Source organism: Sorex fumeus, unplaced genomic scaffold (genome assembly GCF_029834395.1).
Source record: "Sorex fumeus unplaced genomic scaffold, SorFum_2.1 ptg000039l, whole genome shotgun sequence".
Lineage (NCBI taxonomy): Eukaryota > Metazoa > Chordata > Mammalia > Eulipotyphla > Soricidae > Sorex > Sorex fumeus.
Window position 1 is genome coordinate 27,119,027 of NW_026606096.1, and position 19,721 is coordinate 27,138,747.

Genomic DNA, 19,721 nt, shown 5'->3' on the forward strand with positions numbered 1-19,721 from the left:
AACCCCTTAGACGTTTTTTTAAATGTTTGATGTGATTGCAAGTCACACAAAAAATTTTTCTGTGTTTGGGTTTTGGGGACACATCTGGCACCGCTCAGGAGCTACCTTTGGCTCCGTGGTCAGGCGAACATGTGGACGGGGTGTGTGTGTGTGTGGGGGGGGTGTCTGCATGCAGAGTATGTACTCTGGTCCTTGGACTCCTCAGCTCTCTAGCCCCATTTTTATTTTTCACACCAGGAGCTATTCACACTGATCTGTGTATTTTTCTCTCCTATTCTGCTTCTCTTTCCGTGCAGACAACAGAAGTATTCCTGAGTATGCTCTGCCTTTGCTAAAGCAAACAGTGAGGTGCTGAGGCGTGACCCTGCCACCCCACGGCAGTGGCCCGCTCCTTCCTGCAGCACTGTGGGAAAAAGGAGAACCTGCTCTCTGAACAGGCACAAGCTTTTCACACCACTGCCCGGCTCAGGGGCTGGAGGGCTGTCACCTAGTCTCACACCAAGCACCAGCGGGGTCTGTTTTCTTTCTGCTGACCAAAGCAGTCTGTTTTGTTTTGAACCTTAAAAGGGACAATAAAAGGTAAATAAACTGCCTGAAGCCACCAACGAGCTCAAGTTTCATTATTTAAGGTTTGGAGAAGGAGAAATATTGATGAAAGGGGAAACTTTAGAAGGGTCTAATTGACTCTGTTCTTACTGCTATGCAACTCAGTGTTTTTTGGAAAACAAGGAGAGAATCAGAGATTAATAAGAACTGTTTATGTTAAAAAGAAGCCCAGAGTATGGGGGGGGGGGGGGGAGAAAGAACAAATATGGTAAATAACTGAGGAACTAAAGCTTTTCATGAAGGGCAAATAACAAATCAAGCATTAATGCATGCACACACGCAGGAGTATGAGTATTGAACAGACTTATTCCTTTTATCTTTTGGTTTCTGGACCACTCTGAGCTGTGCTCCATGCTTACTCCTGGCTCTGTGCTTAGGGAGCACTTGGGCAGGGCTTGGGGGACCACATGGGGTCCCAGGGTAGGACAAGCGCCCTACCCACTGTGCTATCTCTTTACCCCATATTTTTTGTTTTAACTGAGAGACAGAGGTTAAACTTAGGTGCAGTTTCCTAAAACATAGCCAAGAATTCAATCCATCTCCCTATCCCTTTGATACGTATCTTTGTAAGGAATGAAGTGAACATTTTGCTAAGAATGAAACAAAAACATTCTTACAAGGCCTGGTCACTAAAACCTATCACTCTCGACCCACATTCTCAGTCCTTTACTCAATGACTAGTTATGTGAGCGGGAGGGTTCGGTTCCACGACACTCTCGGGCCAATCAAACGAGAATCCTGGAGTAGCCACAGGCCAGCAGGTGGGGACATGGTGGCCTCCTGTCCACAGAGTGGCCAGCTTGTCTGCGCAGTCCCAGAAGGGCCAGGAAGCACAATTCTAGGACGTGTGGGTTACAGAGTAATCAATAAATTCGCTGAGACTCTCTTCCCATCTAACTACAAATAAAGATATCTGATGATGCTTTCCGTCCAGTTACTCTGCAGGACAAGAGAAAGGGGATGGACGTGTCAACATCCCCAACCATCCCTGACCACGCAGGGCTCCTGGTTTCTAATACAGAATCCAACCCTTAACTTCTCTGGGCTGGTTCATTTGCTTTGTCTTCATGAATGATTTCAGTGGTTTGGGTATCAGACCCCTCCCTTCTGAAGTGTCAGTACAGGGAGAGACTCCAAAAGCCATGATGAGAGAAGGGAAAAAATAAGCTGAGAAACTGCTTGCTTTACAAAAGGCAGGAGTCTTCAGGACACCTTCAAGCCCCAAAGCAGCAGAGTCACTAATGTTTGAGATACGTTATTTTAAAAAAAATTGACAAATGATATTTAAGACATAGGAAGACTCCATTTTGTTAAAATTCACATACTAAGTGAATCTCTGGCTTCAGCTGTAGTTTAACTAAAGAATAAACCTCCCAGATTTGAGGCGTTTCAATCTGCCAAGAAAGGAAACATCCATGACAAGCAGTTCCCAGTCCTAAAGGTTTGCTTTTTCCTCCCTTTGTTAAAGTAATTAAAAATAAAAGGGTTAAAAATCTCTCAATAACAGTCACAAAACAAAGAAAGGTTTCCGCAGAGATCTGTCTTCATCCAAGTGACAGCTCTCTAAGTGCCCACAACAGCGGCAACGTTATCTCTTTATAGGTTTAAAGAGTTATTTTAAGAGACTTAAAAAAAGAAAATTAAGTTTGTAGTTGAATTAGTAGACTAATTTCTTGGGATGGTCCAAGAATAGAAAATCCATGAACATAAAGATAATGTTTTTAAAAAAGAAAGAAAGAAAGAAAGAAAGAAAGAAAGAAAGACAAACTATAAAAAGAAACAAGGGATAGAAAATGTGAGGACAAGGTCATTCTCAAAACAACGGCTTCCAGTCCTTGATCTCCAACAGGACCCTGTGCATCCTGAGGCCACGCCCTCAGCACTAACCTCTGGTGGTGTTTCTACCTTGGTCAAGAAAAGGGATGGACTAAATCACAGATTCCCACCCTGTTCCTCACCCCCCTGAAGCCAAACGAGGTTGCCCGTGGCACTGAAGGCACAGTTTCCTTTCCTTCTGGAATCAGCAGCGAGGCACGGGCCCATGTGGGTCCTCCTCGCCTCTGGCGAATAAAGATCCCTCACTGCTCACACAGCTTGATTCTCTGCTTTGCATGTTTTCTTGCCAACAAATCTAACTAAAAACTGGGCCGGAGAGAAGGTACAGGAGGTAAGGAACTGGCCTATGCTTCCTGTGATGGACAGCTGCAGCCGGCCAGGGGCTGAAATTGCAGACGCAGAGAATCTTCACTTGGAAAAAGTGCGACTCAACAGTGCTGCTCTATCTCCTGGCATGTGTCAGTGACTCAGAAGAACCGGCAAGGGATCGGATGCAGTACAGGCTTCCGTAACTGCTACGTAAAGCGACACACAGGGAGTAGCAACCACTGAAGTAACAGACCTGCTCTCCCCTCCTGACAGAAAAGATATCAAGCTAGATGAAGGATTGCTAGAAAGACTGTAAAAAATATGTTATTTTTTGGTAACTTCCCAAGATCTCCTAACCCCTTTTCTTAGCCACATACCTGCACACAGAAAGAATCTCACAGACTCTGGGGAACAATAGCTCACACTGCACAAAAGGCACAACAATTTTCACTCACACTGCAAGGGAGGGTATACATACTGAGAAGGGCGTCTGGAACTTAGGTTTTCATACTCTAACGCAGGATTTTAAAATTTTTTTATTATTATTATTTTTTTTTGCAAGAGGTGATCCAAGTTAGTTATCTGACTAGATTGTTTCGAGCAGAAGGCAACCAAAATACGAAACCCAAACGGGCAGGGGTACAGGAGAGTGATTTTTGAACCTGCTACCTCGACTTTCTTTTCCTCTCTTACATTAACACCGTGCTGTTTCCACATGCAACCCAAGGTTACCGTAGGCAGTGAGGAGTCTAGATTCAGATGGGTCATTTCCCAGCCTTTTCTCCCAGCTCAGATAGGGATTTTGACATTCCCAGAACTGGAAGATGTTCTCCTGAACACAGGCAAGTCAAGCTGCTTCCTGACACATGAGGAACGGAGCAGGAAACAAGGAAGGGCAGGGTGCAAACGATGCAAAAACGAACTCAGTCACCAGCACAATGAAAGCATCTGGCTGGGCAGGGACTTTGACTCCTCTGTTCACTAGCATGTAAGGCATCAAACACTTATGGAGGATGAAAGTATGAAGGCTGTTATGAAGGGAGAATATATGTTAAAAATGCATAGTAACTAACAACAACACATCTTTCCCAGTTCATGTCATAAGTTTGCAGATCTATCACCAAATTTCAAAAATAGGTACAGTGAGAGAGTGGCAATCTGTAAGGATCATGGCTAGAGTTTATCCCGGGTAATCTGCTCATTTGCAGTTATACTTAGGCATAATTTAAGAATACTGAGTCTTGTCAACAACCTAGAAATAATAAATAAAACCTTTCACAGAGGCTGGAGAAGTAGCACAAGGGTTAAGGCAGCCGCCTTGCCTGCAGCTGAAATCCTCAGCACCACGTATGGTCCCCCCCCATAAGTACTGCCAGGACTAGCTCCTGAGCACACGGGGAATAGCTGACCACCCAACCCTACCTTTCACAGAAGATGGAGAAAGATGTACTAAAAACATTATCCATAATTGTATAACTAAGAGTACAATACCGTAACATGCCCAAAGAATACAAACAACATTTAAAATATTTCCTAAAGTCACTTTTTCTATTTGCAGAAGTCCTGAATCTATGTTACAATAATTTCTTTCTCTTCTAATTAGTTAGCATAGAGCACATAGAATGCTAGCACTCATTCAGCACTATACTGCTTGGTGATAATCCATTAGAGAATGTTGAAGATATGCTTTTATATCTACGTGTGACATCCATATCCATCAAAAGATTCAACTGTGTAACTAAAATATATGTATATTATGAATGTAATACATACATATACACATGCCATATATGTAACATGAGTATATGCGTAATACACATACATATATATTTATAAGGAACCCCAGCTTAGTTGCTCAGTCAAAGAATGCTGAAAGGCCACAATGTGTTCTTTTGTTTTGGGGCCATACCTGGCAATGCTCAGGGCTTAGTCTTGGCTCTGCACTCAGGAATTACTCCTGGCAGGGTTTGGGGGGACCACTTGGGATGCTGGGGATCAAACCTGGGTTGGCTGCATGCAAGACAAGTGCCCTACCTGCTGTACTCTCTCTCTGGCCCTGCACTGTGCTCTTGTTTCAACGATGTTGGTCAATTTAATAATTGTGCTGGTTCCCTTTATTGCCATGGCAGTATTTCATGGTGAATAGTTCTCAATCATTGTAGCTAAAATACAATTGACTGCACAAGCATTGGTACATCCCAGGGAAATGATTTGTTCTCCAACTTCTCAAGTGGCCAGAGTCACTATGGAAATGTTAAGGACAACAAGAAGGTATTAACAAGTAATCGGAGATGAAGACTCTCATGACCTCAGAGGAGCGAGAAGCACGGAAGGGGCCATGGACAACACGGTCCCTGAGTGTGTCAGGCCCTCCCCTCCCCACCCCTGGTACTGCCCATCTTGTAGCATGCTCCCTGCTGGTGCAGCTGAGTAAGGAAGAAAGTTACCGGTGGGAAACCTGCCCTTTCCTTAAACCTCAGAAGCATGTTACTGCGTGAACCCAGAGCCCAGGGAAGTCTCTGGCAGGTCTATCTCAGCCCTCCTGGGCCTAGTCAACGGTCGAGTCCATGCCATGTAAAAATAACCTGGCTTATTCCTCCTAGGTGCTGCTAACGCAGGCCTGCACAGGAACCTTTTAGTCATTCCTCATTTGTCAGTTCCTGGGAGGGAATGCTGCTGTCTTTTCCCGCCCAGAAATCTGTACCATTAGTTAAAAAGGTTCACATTATAGAGTACAGACTATCAGTATTTCACCCTTTAAAGCACTTAATACCAACACTATGTTGAACACCAACAGTTGAACAAAGACTTTTGCCAGCTGTGACCTCTCAAAGACTAGGTGCGTTGAGTTGAGGATGACTTTTATGACAGGAATGAAAATAAATTTTGTGTTCTTGAAAAAACTCATCTATTTTACAGGGAATTCTTTTATGCAACTGCAATGAAAGACAGCAATCAAAACAAAAGCCTTTCTATTTATCATTATGATGATTTTATTTTTTAAAGTCCCCAGAAAGATTTTAGAAGGTCGAGAATGAATTGAGTGGCTGGAATTGTATCTCAGGTCTTGCATGTGTAAGGCCATGGGTTCTATTCCTGGCAACACACATCACACACACCCAAACCTATACACCCCCCCACCCCAATAAATTTACCTTATTTTCTTCTAAAAATTTCAACTTGATAGAGACATCCTTGCGCATTTTGTCATATTTTTCCTTATGTGCCTGGAACAGAAGCTGTGACTGCTCAATCTTTGGCAGTGTGTTTGCATCTCGTGGTCCAAGATTCAGTTCTTCCAAATCAGTGCGGTAGGCGTCATATTCGATCCTGGAGAGAGAGTTGTGAAATGTTCTACCGGAACAGTAAGAGACAGTCACGAGGTGACTGGCAAATATCCTACCGTCTCCTATTACACAGTATCCTATAGAAATTCTCATTATAGTGTACATGTGTAAAAATCACATTATTTCTTTAACACAAAACAGCCATTCAACACAACTTGCTTCTTAATATCTCATCAACCATTCCCCCCAAAGTACTGGACAAATGAAAGTTCCAACATCTGAAAACAATCTAACGTATCAAGATTGAGGGTAGGAACCAGCCTCCCACGTGAATCAGCTGTTATTGATACAGTAAAGCTGGTGCTTGTCTTGCACGTGGCTGACTCTGACATGATCACGTATGGTTCCCTGAACATGGCCAGCAATAATCCCTGAACACAGAGCCAGGAGTAAGCCCTGAACACTATTGGGTATGCCCTCCCCCGTTCCCAGCACCAATAAATGAGATAGTACAAATGGGGACGGATTTCTGCAGTATTTAGAATGTGGCAAGAGGATCTATTACAGAGCACTTAGGAGCCTGTGCTTCTGAAGATGCCTGCCCTAATCCTCTATGGACACAGGCTGCTGCAGCTCTCCCACCAGCACACCCCACGGCCCCTCTGCCATGGCCAGTTGCCAGCACAGGCAACAGTGGCGTTGGCAGTCTAAACTGGTCTGTATTCAGCTAAAGAGCTAAGTGACCGCTAGCACGGTAAAGAATAAGCACACGGAAAATGGGCACTGGTGGAGGGATGGATACTCGACCATTGTATGACTGAAATGCAAGCATGGAAGTTTATAAGTCTGTAACTGTACCTCATGGTGATTCACTAATAAAAAAAATAAATAATAAGCATCACAGAGGTGGGCGCCTTAATCAAGGCTCTTGATTCGAATATCAAGAGCACAGTAGCCCCCCCACCCCATCCGCCCCATGGGTGACACTGCCCCGGGAGCAAGTGGCAACAGAAGCACAAAGCAGGCTGGTCCGAGAGGTCGGCAGCAGTCAGGGCTTGAGTAGTAACACATCTGCGGGTCTCTGCGTTCACCTGGCTGGACAGGTTGAGCGAGCATCCTCGGGAGTGGCCCCAGAACCCTCCCAAAAGCCTCCCCTTCCCCATGCCCCGAAAAATTTGGTGAAACCAGGTGAAGTGAAGCAGGAAACTCCTCATTAGGAAGAGATCAAAATGAACAAGGCCCATTTCTGTGAGCACATTTCCAACACATCTGGGAAGTGAGCACGTCAGACATCTCGACAATGGAACTGGAGGCATATGGGAAGGCAGGACCGGGGGCTACATGGTGATGCCCATGTGGAGTTTAATCTGCATTAAACCACACTCAAATATGAGCCACTGAGTTCAAGTGGGGTGAATGTACTAAGCAGGATCGGAGAGGCCATGCTAATGGTATCCACTTTAATCCAGCAGGTAAGAGACAAGTCATGAAGACTGCTGGTCTAGAAAGTGACAGGATTTCTGTCTGCTCACACACAGGAAGAGAAATATTGCTCTGATGGTAGTGCAGGAACTGGAGCAGAAGATTCAGAATTCAGAAGCAAGATACGCATTAGAAGAGGGTGTGTGGAGTAAACAGAAGCAGGTTACTGAACGGGAACAATGGCAGGTGCTAAGAGAAGACAGGGCTGGAGCGATAGCACAGTGGGTAGGGCATTTGCCTTACAAGCGGCCAACATGGCCGACCCGAGTTCCATTCCTCCGCCCCTCTCAGAGAGCCCGGCAAGCTACCGAGAGTATTCGATATGCCAGACACAGTAACAACAAAGTCTCCAATGGAGATGTTACTGGGCCCGCTCGAGCAAATCGACGATCAACGGGAGGGCCTTTTAAGAGAAGACAGATGGACAAGATGCAGGAGTCACGGGGCTGGAGCGATAGCACAGAGGGTAGGGTGTGTTTGCCTTGCACGTGGCCGATCTGGGTTTGATTCCCAGCATCCCATATGGTCCCCTGAGCACCGCCAGGAGTGATTCCTGAGTGCAGAGCCAGGAGTGACCTCTGCGTATTTCCGGGTGTGATCCAAAAGGCAGGGAAAAAAAAAATAAAAGATGCAGGAATCATGACTTTGGTCACATGGCCACGGTCTCAGAGTCAAACTGAATGGCCCTTCATGGCTCCAGTGTCTTGAGCTAGATTTAGTTCTTCTTCCTTCAGCTTTTCACTGATACACAGGAAGCATGTCTATACAAATATCCCATGTTTACATACATTAGATGTTCTTCAGACAACTGGTAACAACAAGTATCTTAGAGTGCTCATTATTAGGGCCAATTTAGAGGGTCAATCAGCAGCAGACATACTAAAAAACAGTTAAGACACAAAAAAGAAAAAGAGAACAACAAACAGTCCTAAGAGTGATTTACTGTGATTACTAAGGTCCTTCTCTAGCCTCTGAGCACAGTTCTGCTCCCACTGAGCACCAGTGGGCTGTCTTGCCTACAGTGCAGAGAGGGAGCAGGAAGGGTCAGCCAGACGCCACTGTAAGTGGGGCCTCTTGTGCTGACCCAGCAGACTGGCCTTCCCTATGGGCCAGTGAATTCTGGTTTTGAGAGGGGAAAATTTAGCTGCTGAAGAAAGTTGAGTAGCAATGTATCTGCAAATAGGTAGTATTTTAGTAGTCGGACTGCAGCTAGTTCATAAGTGGCACAGAACGGCCAACCTCCAAGCTAAGTGTAATGAATAAAGTCGCTGATTGTAATTTTTTATGAAGGCCAGGTTATGGGGCGAGGCCTTTATTGTTGTTGGGTTGCAAAGTGCTCAGAGGTTTCCAGCTGCCAAGAACACAGAACTTGATTTATGATTTTGTTCCAAACAAACCTGCACGTAGCATAAATTCAGACCTTATATAACAGGATGAGTTAGGTCAGATTTCTCATTAGGAGGTAATGCAATATTAAAAAGAAAATAGATGTGAACATCTGTACTTAATTCCAATAAAATCCTACTGGTTAAAAGCAGAAAAGAGGAGCGTGTGGGAGTCTCATCTGGGCTCTGACCCAGATCCCGAGAGTGGCCAGCTAACGTCCAGGGCAGTGTTGTTCCACGAGGCCCTTCGGTTCCTGTTGGCCCCCTCAGGATTCCAAACAGACACAGGTGAAGACCACATCAATAAGGGACATGAGACTGGGGAGGTGGGGGCACAGAAGGAAATAAGATTGGGACGGGTGCTCGCTTTGGCAAGCACATACACTAAAACTGGAAGAATACAGAGAAAGTTAGCACGCCCCTGAGTAAGGATGACATGCAAATTCGTGACTTGTTCCATATTAAAAAAAAAAAAAAGACTGGAACGGGGACAGGGCTGGAAAAAGGCAGAGCAACACTGCTCTGAAATGACAGTACAGAGGGTAGGGCCCTTGCCTTGTAACGAACAACCTGAGCTTGATCCCTGCCACTACATATGGTCCCCTGAGCCCCCTGGGAGTGGCCCTGGGCACGGAGCCAGGAGTCAGCCTTGAGCATCACCAATGTGGACCCCAAATAAGAAAAACAACACACAAAACAATGACAACAAACCCCAATATTATTCTAGAGACTCTTCTTCTCCACCAACTAAATATGTTTTGGACGTGAACGGGTGACGGTCACGGTCCTCCCGTTATTCATCGATTTGCTCGAGCGGGCCCAGCAACGTCTCCATCGTGAGACTTGTTACTGTGTTTGGCATATCGAATACGTCACGGTAGCTTGCCAGGCTTTGCCATGCGGGCGAGATACTCTTGGTAGCTTGCCGGCCTCTCCGAGAGGGGCGGAGGAATCGAACCCAGCTGGGCCGGGATGGCTGTGAGATTGATAAACTTGTCTTTCTTTAATGTACATTAGTATTTTTTTAAAAAGAATGTTAGAAACAAAAAAATAAATAAAAGCATGTTAGAAACAAATAATACTCAGGTATCTCAGGATAGGTGAACTATTACAAAGTGAAGAAAAAGAAATTAAATTTGTTTGGTTCTCAACTGGGATGTGGTGGGAGTACTTTGAGAGCCAAAGAATTTTCCTCTCCAAAAATCACCAATATTGGAAACAGTCCAAAAGATTAGAAAATGGGAATGCTTAAGACAAATAAAAATAGGGACTGGGGAGCTAGATCAGAGGTCAAGGGTACATGACTGACAGGACCCAAGTTCAAACCCCAGCACCATGTGACACCCCTGCTCTCCTAAGCACCCCAGAGTGGTCTGGTGGCCACCAGCACCACTTGGCCAAGTATCAACCTGTCCACCAGGATTGGCCGAGGACTGCCAGAGTGACCCCTGAGCCCCTGTACCCTGCCTAGGATAACCCCCCCGGGCCTCTAGCCCAACACACAGAGAAAGAGATAAAAGAACAATACTCATTACAAACAAATTAGTATATTTCGAGTAAGGAGCAGATTTGGAAAGCAAATGAATAATACTCATAAAAATGAAAATATACATTAAAATCCTTTGAACAATATAAACAATGCTCCTGAGAAAATCTAAACTTAAGACTAGGGAAACAAATGCTGGGGATGCTATTGAGGGTTATCGATTGCTAAGTTACTTAAAATTCTATCTTACACCTTCTGATTTCAACACATTAGTAAACAATTGAAACAATAAGGAAAAGCAAAAAAATCAAGTTTAAAAGAAGGTACCAACCTTCTGCAAGGCAACTAGAGTTGACTGACCTTCATTTTCAGGAAAAGAAGAATATCATACGTTGACACTACACTGAGAATTACAACCAACACAGGGCAGACGATCCATTCTTGTGACAGGATCAAAAGCTAACTTTCCAAGTGATGTGCACTTTTACTCCGGCACAGCATAGGGAAAGACATACTTGAGAACAAGCATGCAAACGCAAAGAAATGAGTTTCATTTCTCAACAACTTTTCTCACATCATTAAAATAAGGCAAGAGGCCAAAAAGTAAATAAAGTGCAGCTTTGAAAGGTAGCAATTGTGCTCGTCTTGAACTGTGCTATTATAAGTCTAACAGAAAATAAGGATTTCAAAAGGTTTAGAGGGCAAAAAACTCAAAGGGGAGTAGAATAAACAAGAGGGGGCTGGGCCTAAAACAGAAATGGCTGTGACGGGTCTCCTGCACGTTAGATATTGAAACATTTATTCATATGTACAGTGTTTACCTAAGTGGGTGCCTATAAGATACTGTGTACACATACACAGAACGCATGAAAACACCACATTATAAGCCAACTATAAAATATAAGACAAATATTTATGCACAGGACTTTGAAGATTATCTATATAGCTATAATCATTAACAGAGAATCAGAGCTGCTATCCACAACTAAAATATAATCATGGCGGTAGATATGGGTTTACAGACAAGAGAAATTGAAAGGGCAAGAGAGATAGCGCCGTGGGTAAGGCTCTGGCTCTGCATGTGGCTGGTCCAGGTGTGATCCCCGGCATCCCAAATGGTCCCCCAAGCCATGCCAGAAGTGATTCCTGAGCACAGAGCCAGGTGTGAGCTCTGAACGTAGCCAGTTGTGGTCCCAAACCAAAACATCAAAGAGAGGAGCAGGAAGCGAGACACTGCTGTAGAAGCTGGACGATGATGCAAAGAAGGGGGCAAAGGTGGGCTTTGTCCAGATGACAGAGCACAGGAATCTGTGGTAGAGCCCACAGCCCCGTGTCCTCTTCCAAGGAACAAGAGTGTGGTGGGCTTCCCTTGTGCAGGTATGGTTTGGGCCCACCATCAAGACTCCGTCAGAAACTTTTAGGGATGGTGCCAAGTACTAAGGGTCATTTGGACATGGTTCATGGGAGTCGCAGCCCAGTCAGTAACCACCAGAGGTCCTCAGCATCGGGGCCCTAATTAAAGTCTTCTGGGCATTATCGTGATGTTGGTTCCTGCCTATTCAATAATCTGTTCTGACTTTGGTGAGCTTGCAGGCTCACTAAAAACCTTCTATTATATTCACATTCTGCCCACACTAGTGAGAATCGGTTTTTCTTGTTTGCAGTGAAAAAACTTTCACAGTTACTTACTGCCTGTAAAATAGATAATACAGTGAAAAATGATACCTACCTGGCACTTTCATACTGTTTCACAGTCATTAATGTATCTTCAATGGTTTTATTCACCAAAGTGTTCACACTAGCGATGAAAAAATTAATGGCTCCAAGAAGTGTCTCTCCGTTTTTAGCCAGCAGCTTCTGGGTATCTGCGTTATAGCCAAATTCCTCCTACAGCAAAGAAATCAACTCCACTTATCCTCTGATAAATCAGTAAATATGACTACATTTTCAAGAATATATGCTGAAAAAATATTTGATTTAGAAATTCGCAATCTTTCTTTTTGTCGTAGGGGGTCTAAAACTCACAAAATATAGTCCCTCACTCCACCCCCAATGCCTCAAAGTGTCCAGGAAACTGAAACTGTCAGCAACTCAAATGGAGAGTGAAAATCAAATAATTCTAGGTTAAACTACTTTGTACCAGAAAGAATATTTTCATTTCTACATTTTGTTTCTATTATACTGTAAGCACAGCTGTTGGAAAGAAAAATATAGCAGGTTATCAATCAGAGAAACTGTAGCCTTCACAGCCAAATTAGGTAACAATTGGCTAGAATGTCCAGTCATAAAACAGATAGCCATGCGGGGGTTCGATGGGACCTCATCAAAGGATAAATATTAACAATACACATGTCTTTGTAAACTCCGTGGTGAGCTGACTCCAAAGCACAGGTCTGTGTTGGCACACGGCTGAGGAAGGATCACTCAACACCCGCTTTAGTTCATTCTCTTCGAGTAAACTCAGTCTGGGCTTAGCGGACATTATACATGACTCCTTCAGATGTAACAAAACCAATTCTAAATCTCAGCTGTGAAAACTTTCTAGTTCACTTCTGATTAATCGATGAATCCAGAGCACCTTAGGCCAAATTAAAAATTGAGTCATATAGATGTATCATTCAACCTGAGAATTTTATTCATTTTATTTTTTTGCTTTTTGGGTTGTACCCGGTGATGCACAGGGGTGTTACTCCTGGCCCATGTACTCAGGAATTACTCCTGACGGTGCTCAAGGGACTGTATGGGATGCTGGGAACTGAACCTGGGTAAGCCGTGTGCAAGGCAAATGCCCTACACGCTGTGCTATCGATCCAGCCCCTCAACCTGAGAATTTTAAAGTGTATTAAAATTGTAAGGCTCTTTTAAAATTCCAGCTGAAAAAAAAATAATGCAATACTAAGTTAACCAAAATCTTAGAAGAACGCAAATAAATCCTGGAGCTGCTACAGCTCTCGTTCAATTTCCAAGAGATGAAATATTCAATAAACAGCAGGAAAGTAAAATTGTCTTTCGTATGCCAAAATCTGTTTCTATTTAAGAAAGAGCTACGGAACTCTTTACTCTGGATACAGTCTTCAAAGTTCTTAGATGCTGATTTGCAAACACTGGCAGATACATAAAAGAATACATAGGCGAGAAACAGAAACTGGGTCAATGGGTCAAAAAAGACGGAAGTGTCATCAGGAATGACCACTGAGTCAGAAGTATTCCCTGAGCACCACTAGGTGTGTCCCCAAAACAAAAATAAGTATTAGAAGTAATATTAATGTACAATGTAAAAACGAAATAAAAGAAAGATAAAATGTTACTGGAAATAGAACAATTACAGGAAAAATATTTGGAAACACTTATTGGTATTCACTGAGAGGAAAAAGGGAAGACTGAAAGTTAAGGGCTGGAGATGATAGAATCGTGGGTAGGGTGCTTGCCGTGTCTTGAATGTGGTCAACTTGGGTTTCATCACTGGCTTCATATATGGTCCTTTGAGCACCCCAGAAGAAATCCCTGAGTGCAGAGCCAGGAGAAAGCCCTGAGAACTAATGGGTGTGGGCAACAAAAATTAAGTCAATAGAGGAAGAAAAATATAAAAGTTGGATTAAATAGCTCATAAAAATATTTTTCTATTTACCATATAGCCAAGTGTGTATATATAATTACATTATCATTACATGTATATTAATGTTTGCACCATTACATTGGGCTGGAGTGATAGCACAGCGCGTAGGGTGTTTGCCTTGCACGGGGCCAACATGGCCGACCCGAGTTCAATTCCTATGCCCCTCTCAGAGAGCCTGGCAAGCTACCAAGAGTATCTTGCCCGCACAGCAAAGCCTGGCAAGCTACCAGTGATGTATTCTATATGCCAAACATAGTAACAAGTCTCACAATGTTACTGGGCCCACTCAAGCAAATCGATGAACAATAGGAGGACAGTGACAGTGACCATTACATTTGCAAGCACTGGCAGATACATACATACATGTAACATCGTTCCCTTTTAAGAGTTCTCAAAGTGATATTCATATTACTAACATTTAAAATGCTCGGAGTCCTACTTTAACCATGGGAAGATCCATACAAAGTAGCAGGCGGGGTTTTTTCCCTTGGGGGCTGGTGATGGTGTTTGGAGCACCACAGCAGTGCTCAGGGGAGCAGTCCTGGCTGGCGGATCATATGTTGTGCTAAAGATTGAACCCAGGTTGCCCGAGGGCTGCTTTTTGTTGTTTTGCTTTTGAGATATTTAAAAAGGCCACACCAGGAGACAGTACAGTGGTTAGGGTGGTGCCTGGCATAAGCCCAGCCCAGGTTCGATTTCTAGCACAACATGGTCCCCTGAGCAGTGTGGCCTTGAGGGCCCAGCATCACGGTGTGATCCAGGACACCACAGGACCTGCGCTACACCCGCCCTCGGCCCGGGTGGCTGAGAATCCCTTGGGAGCCCCTCCTCCGAAACAATCGGAGCAGAAAGATAAAACAGAGATTAAACTGCTATATGGCAGAACCTGGAATCCTTCATTAACAGGGAGGACAACAGACCTAAGTTCAAAGCAGAGGAGTAAACTGCATGGTTCTGTTTTATGAATGTGAGTCTCACCTATAATCTCATGAAAACTTAGGATCTTACTGCACAACTGGGAAACTTAACTGACTAGACTAAAATCTTTTTTAGAGTAAATTCAAGTGACCTAGTAGTAAAAGGCAAAACACAACATCACATTTGAAAAAAAAAAATGGATGAATATATGTCTATGAATTACAAACAGACACAGAAATAATCACATATGCTTTCTGGCACTCCTAAGCTTAGCTTAGTTGGTACATTATTTTGGTACTCCCAGTTTGTTGGAGGACAATTAACACATTATAACAAACCAGTCACAATCAGAGGGCAATCCATGAACAGGGCAGCTGCCCTAATCTGCCTGAAGGAAGAAGCTAATACAACCGCCTACCCTACAGAGCCAGAACAAACTTGAATTTCTCCCCCTTCGGGAGCTCCCACTTCACTGGCAACATCTGGCAGATGCAAAGACACTAACCAGATATAGCTGAGCCCCGGGTGCTGTTACACCGAAGAGTTCCAAATGTTACCTGAGGGTCCAGTCATCAAAGCCTGTGACTGGGCCTAAGCCAGCAAGTTTTAGGAATACAAGTTCTCAGCAAAGGTTAGTAACAGACTCAGTAACAGTAACAGACTCAGAACCACAAACACTGACCACTCACAGTAGTGTGTACTGGGTGTACTTCCCTAATTGTGATCAGGGAGACACCAGCTGATGAGGCGCTGTAGAAGGACAGGGATTGGGGTAAGAAGGCAGGTGACAGAGGCTTGTAGTGGAGCCTGGGAGGTCTGACAGCTGGGAACTTCCTGTCTCAATTCTATCAGTCCTGGACATGTGGGTTTCAGGAGCCTCCATTTCCTGCTAACTCCCTCCCAAGTTCTACAGAAAGCGGTCATGAGGTGGCATGCACAAAGGTTCTGATGGGATAGGCATTCCCACAAACAGAACATTTCCCTTTCTGAACAGATTCCGTTGGGAGTTTTTGCTTTTACACTGAGGGATACTGGTTGTTTCTCTAGAAACAAAGGGATCAGATAAATCTGAAAACCGATCTTCATCTTCCAAATGCCACAAGGCCAACAAGCATCACAACCACCAGAACAGGGAATGTCTCTGAACCAGGCACCGGCTAACTCTTCTTAGACTTTAGCCAAAACAAAACAGGCCCAAAATGACCCAGAGTACTCTCTGGGTCTCCTCAAAAAGCACCAGCAGGGAGGAGAGCAGGGTGCCCTGCTGGCTGCCAGGGGTCTGGATTATCAACGTTTGGAAGACAAGTCTGGAAGCCAGGCTATCCCTGGGACACTGCAGTCCGACTCCGTGAAAAATGGTAGCAAAACCCCACAGCAACCCATTTTAGGCAGATCTAGTCAAGGCTTAGCCTGACCCTTCAGCTAGTGGAAAAGAATGGGTCATAAATACTAGCTGTGAGCATATGACCACCTGCAAAAATGAAGACTATAAACGTGACAAATATCTCCTTATTTTGCCACAAATGCATATTTTGTGTGTTACAAGCAAACGTCACTGTTTTTTTCTCTCTGTCCTTGCCATGAAACGTAAATTACATCAACTTTACAATACAGTATTTAAGTTATACTACAGTAATGTTGATGCCAAGGTTGCAATTTATGTTAAGCCCCAGTCAAGGGCAAGTCACCTGTGGCAGACATGAGCACTGATGTTTAAGGAAAACGTGACTGTTGATAATGCACTTTGTATTCTCCTTCAGGGGTAGTTAGAAAGCCTCTGCACACAGGACAACTGAATCATTTTAAGCTGGGACAACTGAATCATTTTAAGCTGAAGTATGAATAAGTGTTAAATTGACAAAGGGTGGGTTGTGATGGTTAGTTCTGTATGCTAAGCTGATTATGCTTTCCGGTTGTTTGGCAAACACCAATACAGATGCTGCCACGAAAGTACAGAGTTTAGCGATAAATTGACCTTTGCAATGCAAGCACTACAGAAGTGATTTAAAGTTGATTTTAAGGAGACCATCTTCCAAAATGTGGGTGGGACTCATTCTATCAGTTGCAGGTCTTAAAAGAGAAAGATTGAGATCACCTGGGGAATTTTTAAATTCTGCTTTAAGAATATGAAAATTCTGTTTGAGCTAGTTCCTTAAAGTAAGTCTGTGATCTGCATGCATGTGTGTGTGTGTGTGTGTGTGTGTGTGTGTGTGCGTGCGCGCGCGCATGCATGCATGAGAGAGAGAGAGAGAGAGTGTGAGAGAGAGAGAGATTATTAAATACATTATCAACCATGGTTTTATTTCTATGGAAAACCCTAATATAAATATATTCGTTCTGTAAATACTGATTCAGATTTCGAATACATCTACAATAGGTCCTAGCCTATTTCCATTTTTTATATTTATTAACTTCACCTCAAATTATTTTGAAATCATCTACTTCCTTCAAATCGCTTCTGCATACACGCTTGCCTTCAGCATTTGTTCACTAATAAATCAAGTCAAGTAAATCTGGTGAATAAATATCACAGGAGACAAAAGCACGTCATAGCTTACACGTCCAATACATCAGTATTTAATTTTCATGTTCTAAGACTATATTTATTAAGGCCAGGAAAATAGTTCAGTGGTCAGGGATTAATCCCCGGCATCGCGCCATCCCCAGCATCACAGGACACCCCCCCCAAAGCTCTACTGGTGCAGTGGTAGGTGTGGCCCTGGAGACCCCCAACATTGCAGGGCCCATGCATTGAGCATTTGGCTTAGTTTGCCATGCATCTCCAGGAAGGTCGCAGGTCCTTGAGCAAAGCCTAGAAGCTGTCACCACCCCCAAGAAGGGACAAAAAATCTTAAGTGTGTGTATATCGTGTGTGCATGCACGCACATGCATTCATTGATGCCTAAATTTAAGGAAATCCATTGTGATATCATCCAACAATCCAAAACCTAAGGTTTCACATACATTCTCAATATGGTCACTGTGCTGTAAGTAATGTCTCTGCAGTTCTCTTTTGTTCTGCCTAGTAACTATAACTTTTTTCTCTGCATTATTATAGACAAAATGAAAAATTCTAAATTTGCAATTTATGTGCTGCATGAAAATAAAAAAAAATTGTAGAAAGGATCTCTCCAGATGCAAACAAACAAAAAATGTTTGTTTGGGAGCCACACCCAGAGCAGTTCAGGAATAATTCCTGGCTTTGCTTTCCAGGTTCATCACATGCTTTACCCACTGTACAATTTCTTCAGCCTCAGCAAAAAGTCTGTTTCTAATGATATTATTGAACCATTCTTCTAGGCACTATAGCCATTCTCTTGTTTTCTCATTACCTTTATTTAAGAGTTTTTAACAAACTTGGAACTAATTGATGAGTAAGTAATAGTTGCTCAATAAGTGAAATGATTCCTAAGATGATGAAACCATAATTCTTAAGATACTAAAATAAAATATTAAGGCCTCACTCTACATCTGATTTCCAGTGAACCATGGTGGTTGCAAGATTAAAATTCTTACTCTATTCTAAAAAATAATAATAGGGCCTGCGACGGACCCCGGTGGAACAGCAAGTGCTTCATATTTAGAAGGCTCTGAATTTTAGCTTCAAGAACAAAAACGTAAATAAAAATAAGTAACACTGGTACTGGAGAGATAGCACAGTGGATAGGTGCTTGCCTTGCATGTAGCTGACCTGGGCCTGATCCTCAGTATGCCATATGGTCCCCTGAGCTGCAGGAAGTGAACGCTGAGTGCAGGCCAGGAGTAAGCCCTGAGGACAGCCAGGTGTGGCTCAAAACCAACCAAGCAAAATAAATAAATGTTGTTTTTTACAAAACCCTTAAGAACTTATATACTAAAAAAATAAAAACAATAAAGTATATTTTCTCACTGAGTCCCCTAAGAAGAAAAGTTAGGAAACATCAATCTTACAGAGTAGGAAAGCTTGAAGCAAGAAACTAAAAAAAATTAAAACTGGGTCCAATAACTTGAATTCTAAGGACTAATGTCTTAGTTTTAGATTACTTTTTTTTTGGGGGGGGGGAGGGGTGACTCCCAAGCAGTTCTCAGGTGACCTTCGGGCCCCTCTTGACAATTCTTTGTCAACCAGGCTGGAAGGTCAATGTGGGGACTTAAGGATGCAAATCTGGGACTGCTGAGGCCACCCGTGGGGCTGGGAGGACATCCCAGTGGGAGGGGGCACATCACCCCTGGCAGCTCTCCTGGGTCTCTTAGTTCTACTGTGCTTTTTTTTTTTTTTAAAAAAGGGGATTTCACATACAGAAAAAAAAAATCAAAGTACCTACTAGCTAGTAGTGTAGGAGCATGAGAAGAGCGAGTTTTATATGCGCCAGCCAGAACTCTACCTGGCATTTGGTCAAAGCGCCATTATACAGCATCGCTGACAACACGCCCTGCACCCGAAATCCTGGAACCTTCCTCTGAACCTCGGGAACCTCCCTCTGCGCCACAGACTCTCTGAAAATGTCACTTAGGAGACAGTAAGAGATGATGGTGAAACAGGCAAGGGAGCAAGTTCCAGTCCTACCTTTGGTGCTTTGATATTTTTAAAGTAGTGGGCCTCCTCTGGACTGCCTCAGTTTCCTCATCAAGCACATGTGGCTAACTTTTATTTTTCTGTGTTGTTAGATAAGTTACACAATCTAACAGGTCTAAAATGTCCAGTTACATTGAAGCAAGGGGCACTCAGAATTACAGCTCAGTATCACAAATATGATTTAGTTCGTTTTGTCTTATGACACAATGATATCTGAGGCTCAATTACTTCAAACTGCTAT

At 43.5% G+C, this 19,721-nt stretch overlaps 1 protein-coding gene and 1 non-coding gene across 8 annotated transcripts in view; one reads left to right on the forward strand and one right to left on the reverse strand.

Annotated features, from left to right (window-relative positions):
* ARFIP1 (ADP ribosylation factor interacting protein 1) overlaps positions 1-19,721 on the reverse strand; it is an 84,254-nt gene that overhangs the window by 18,514 nt on the left and 46,019 nt on the right. For all 7 annotated transcript variants that reach the window (XM_056119106.1, XM_056119105.1, XM_056119104.1 and 4 more), the window contains 2 exons: positions 12,121-12,278; positions 5,907-6,081 (listed from right to left, as the gene is read on the reverse strand). In XM_056119106.1, the coding sequence (XP_055975081.1) occupies positions 5,907-6,081; positions 12,121-12,278 (333 nt within the window). The remainder of the gene's footprint in view (positions 1-5,906; positions 6,082-12,120; positions 12,279-19,721) is intronic.
* LOC130028499 (U6 spliceosomal RNA) lies at positions 9,265-9,371 on the forward strand. Its single transcript, XR_008793222.1, has one exon. It is a non-coding gene; the product is annotated as a U6 spliceosomal RNA (small nuclear RNA).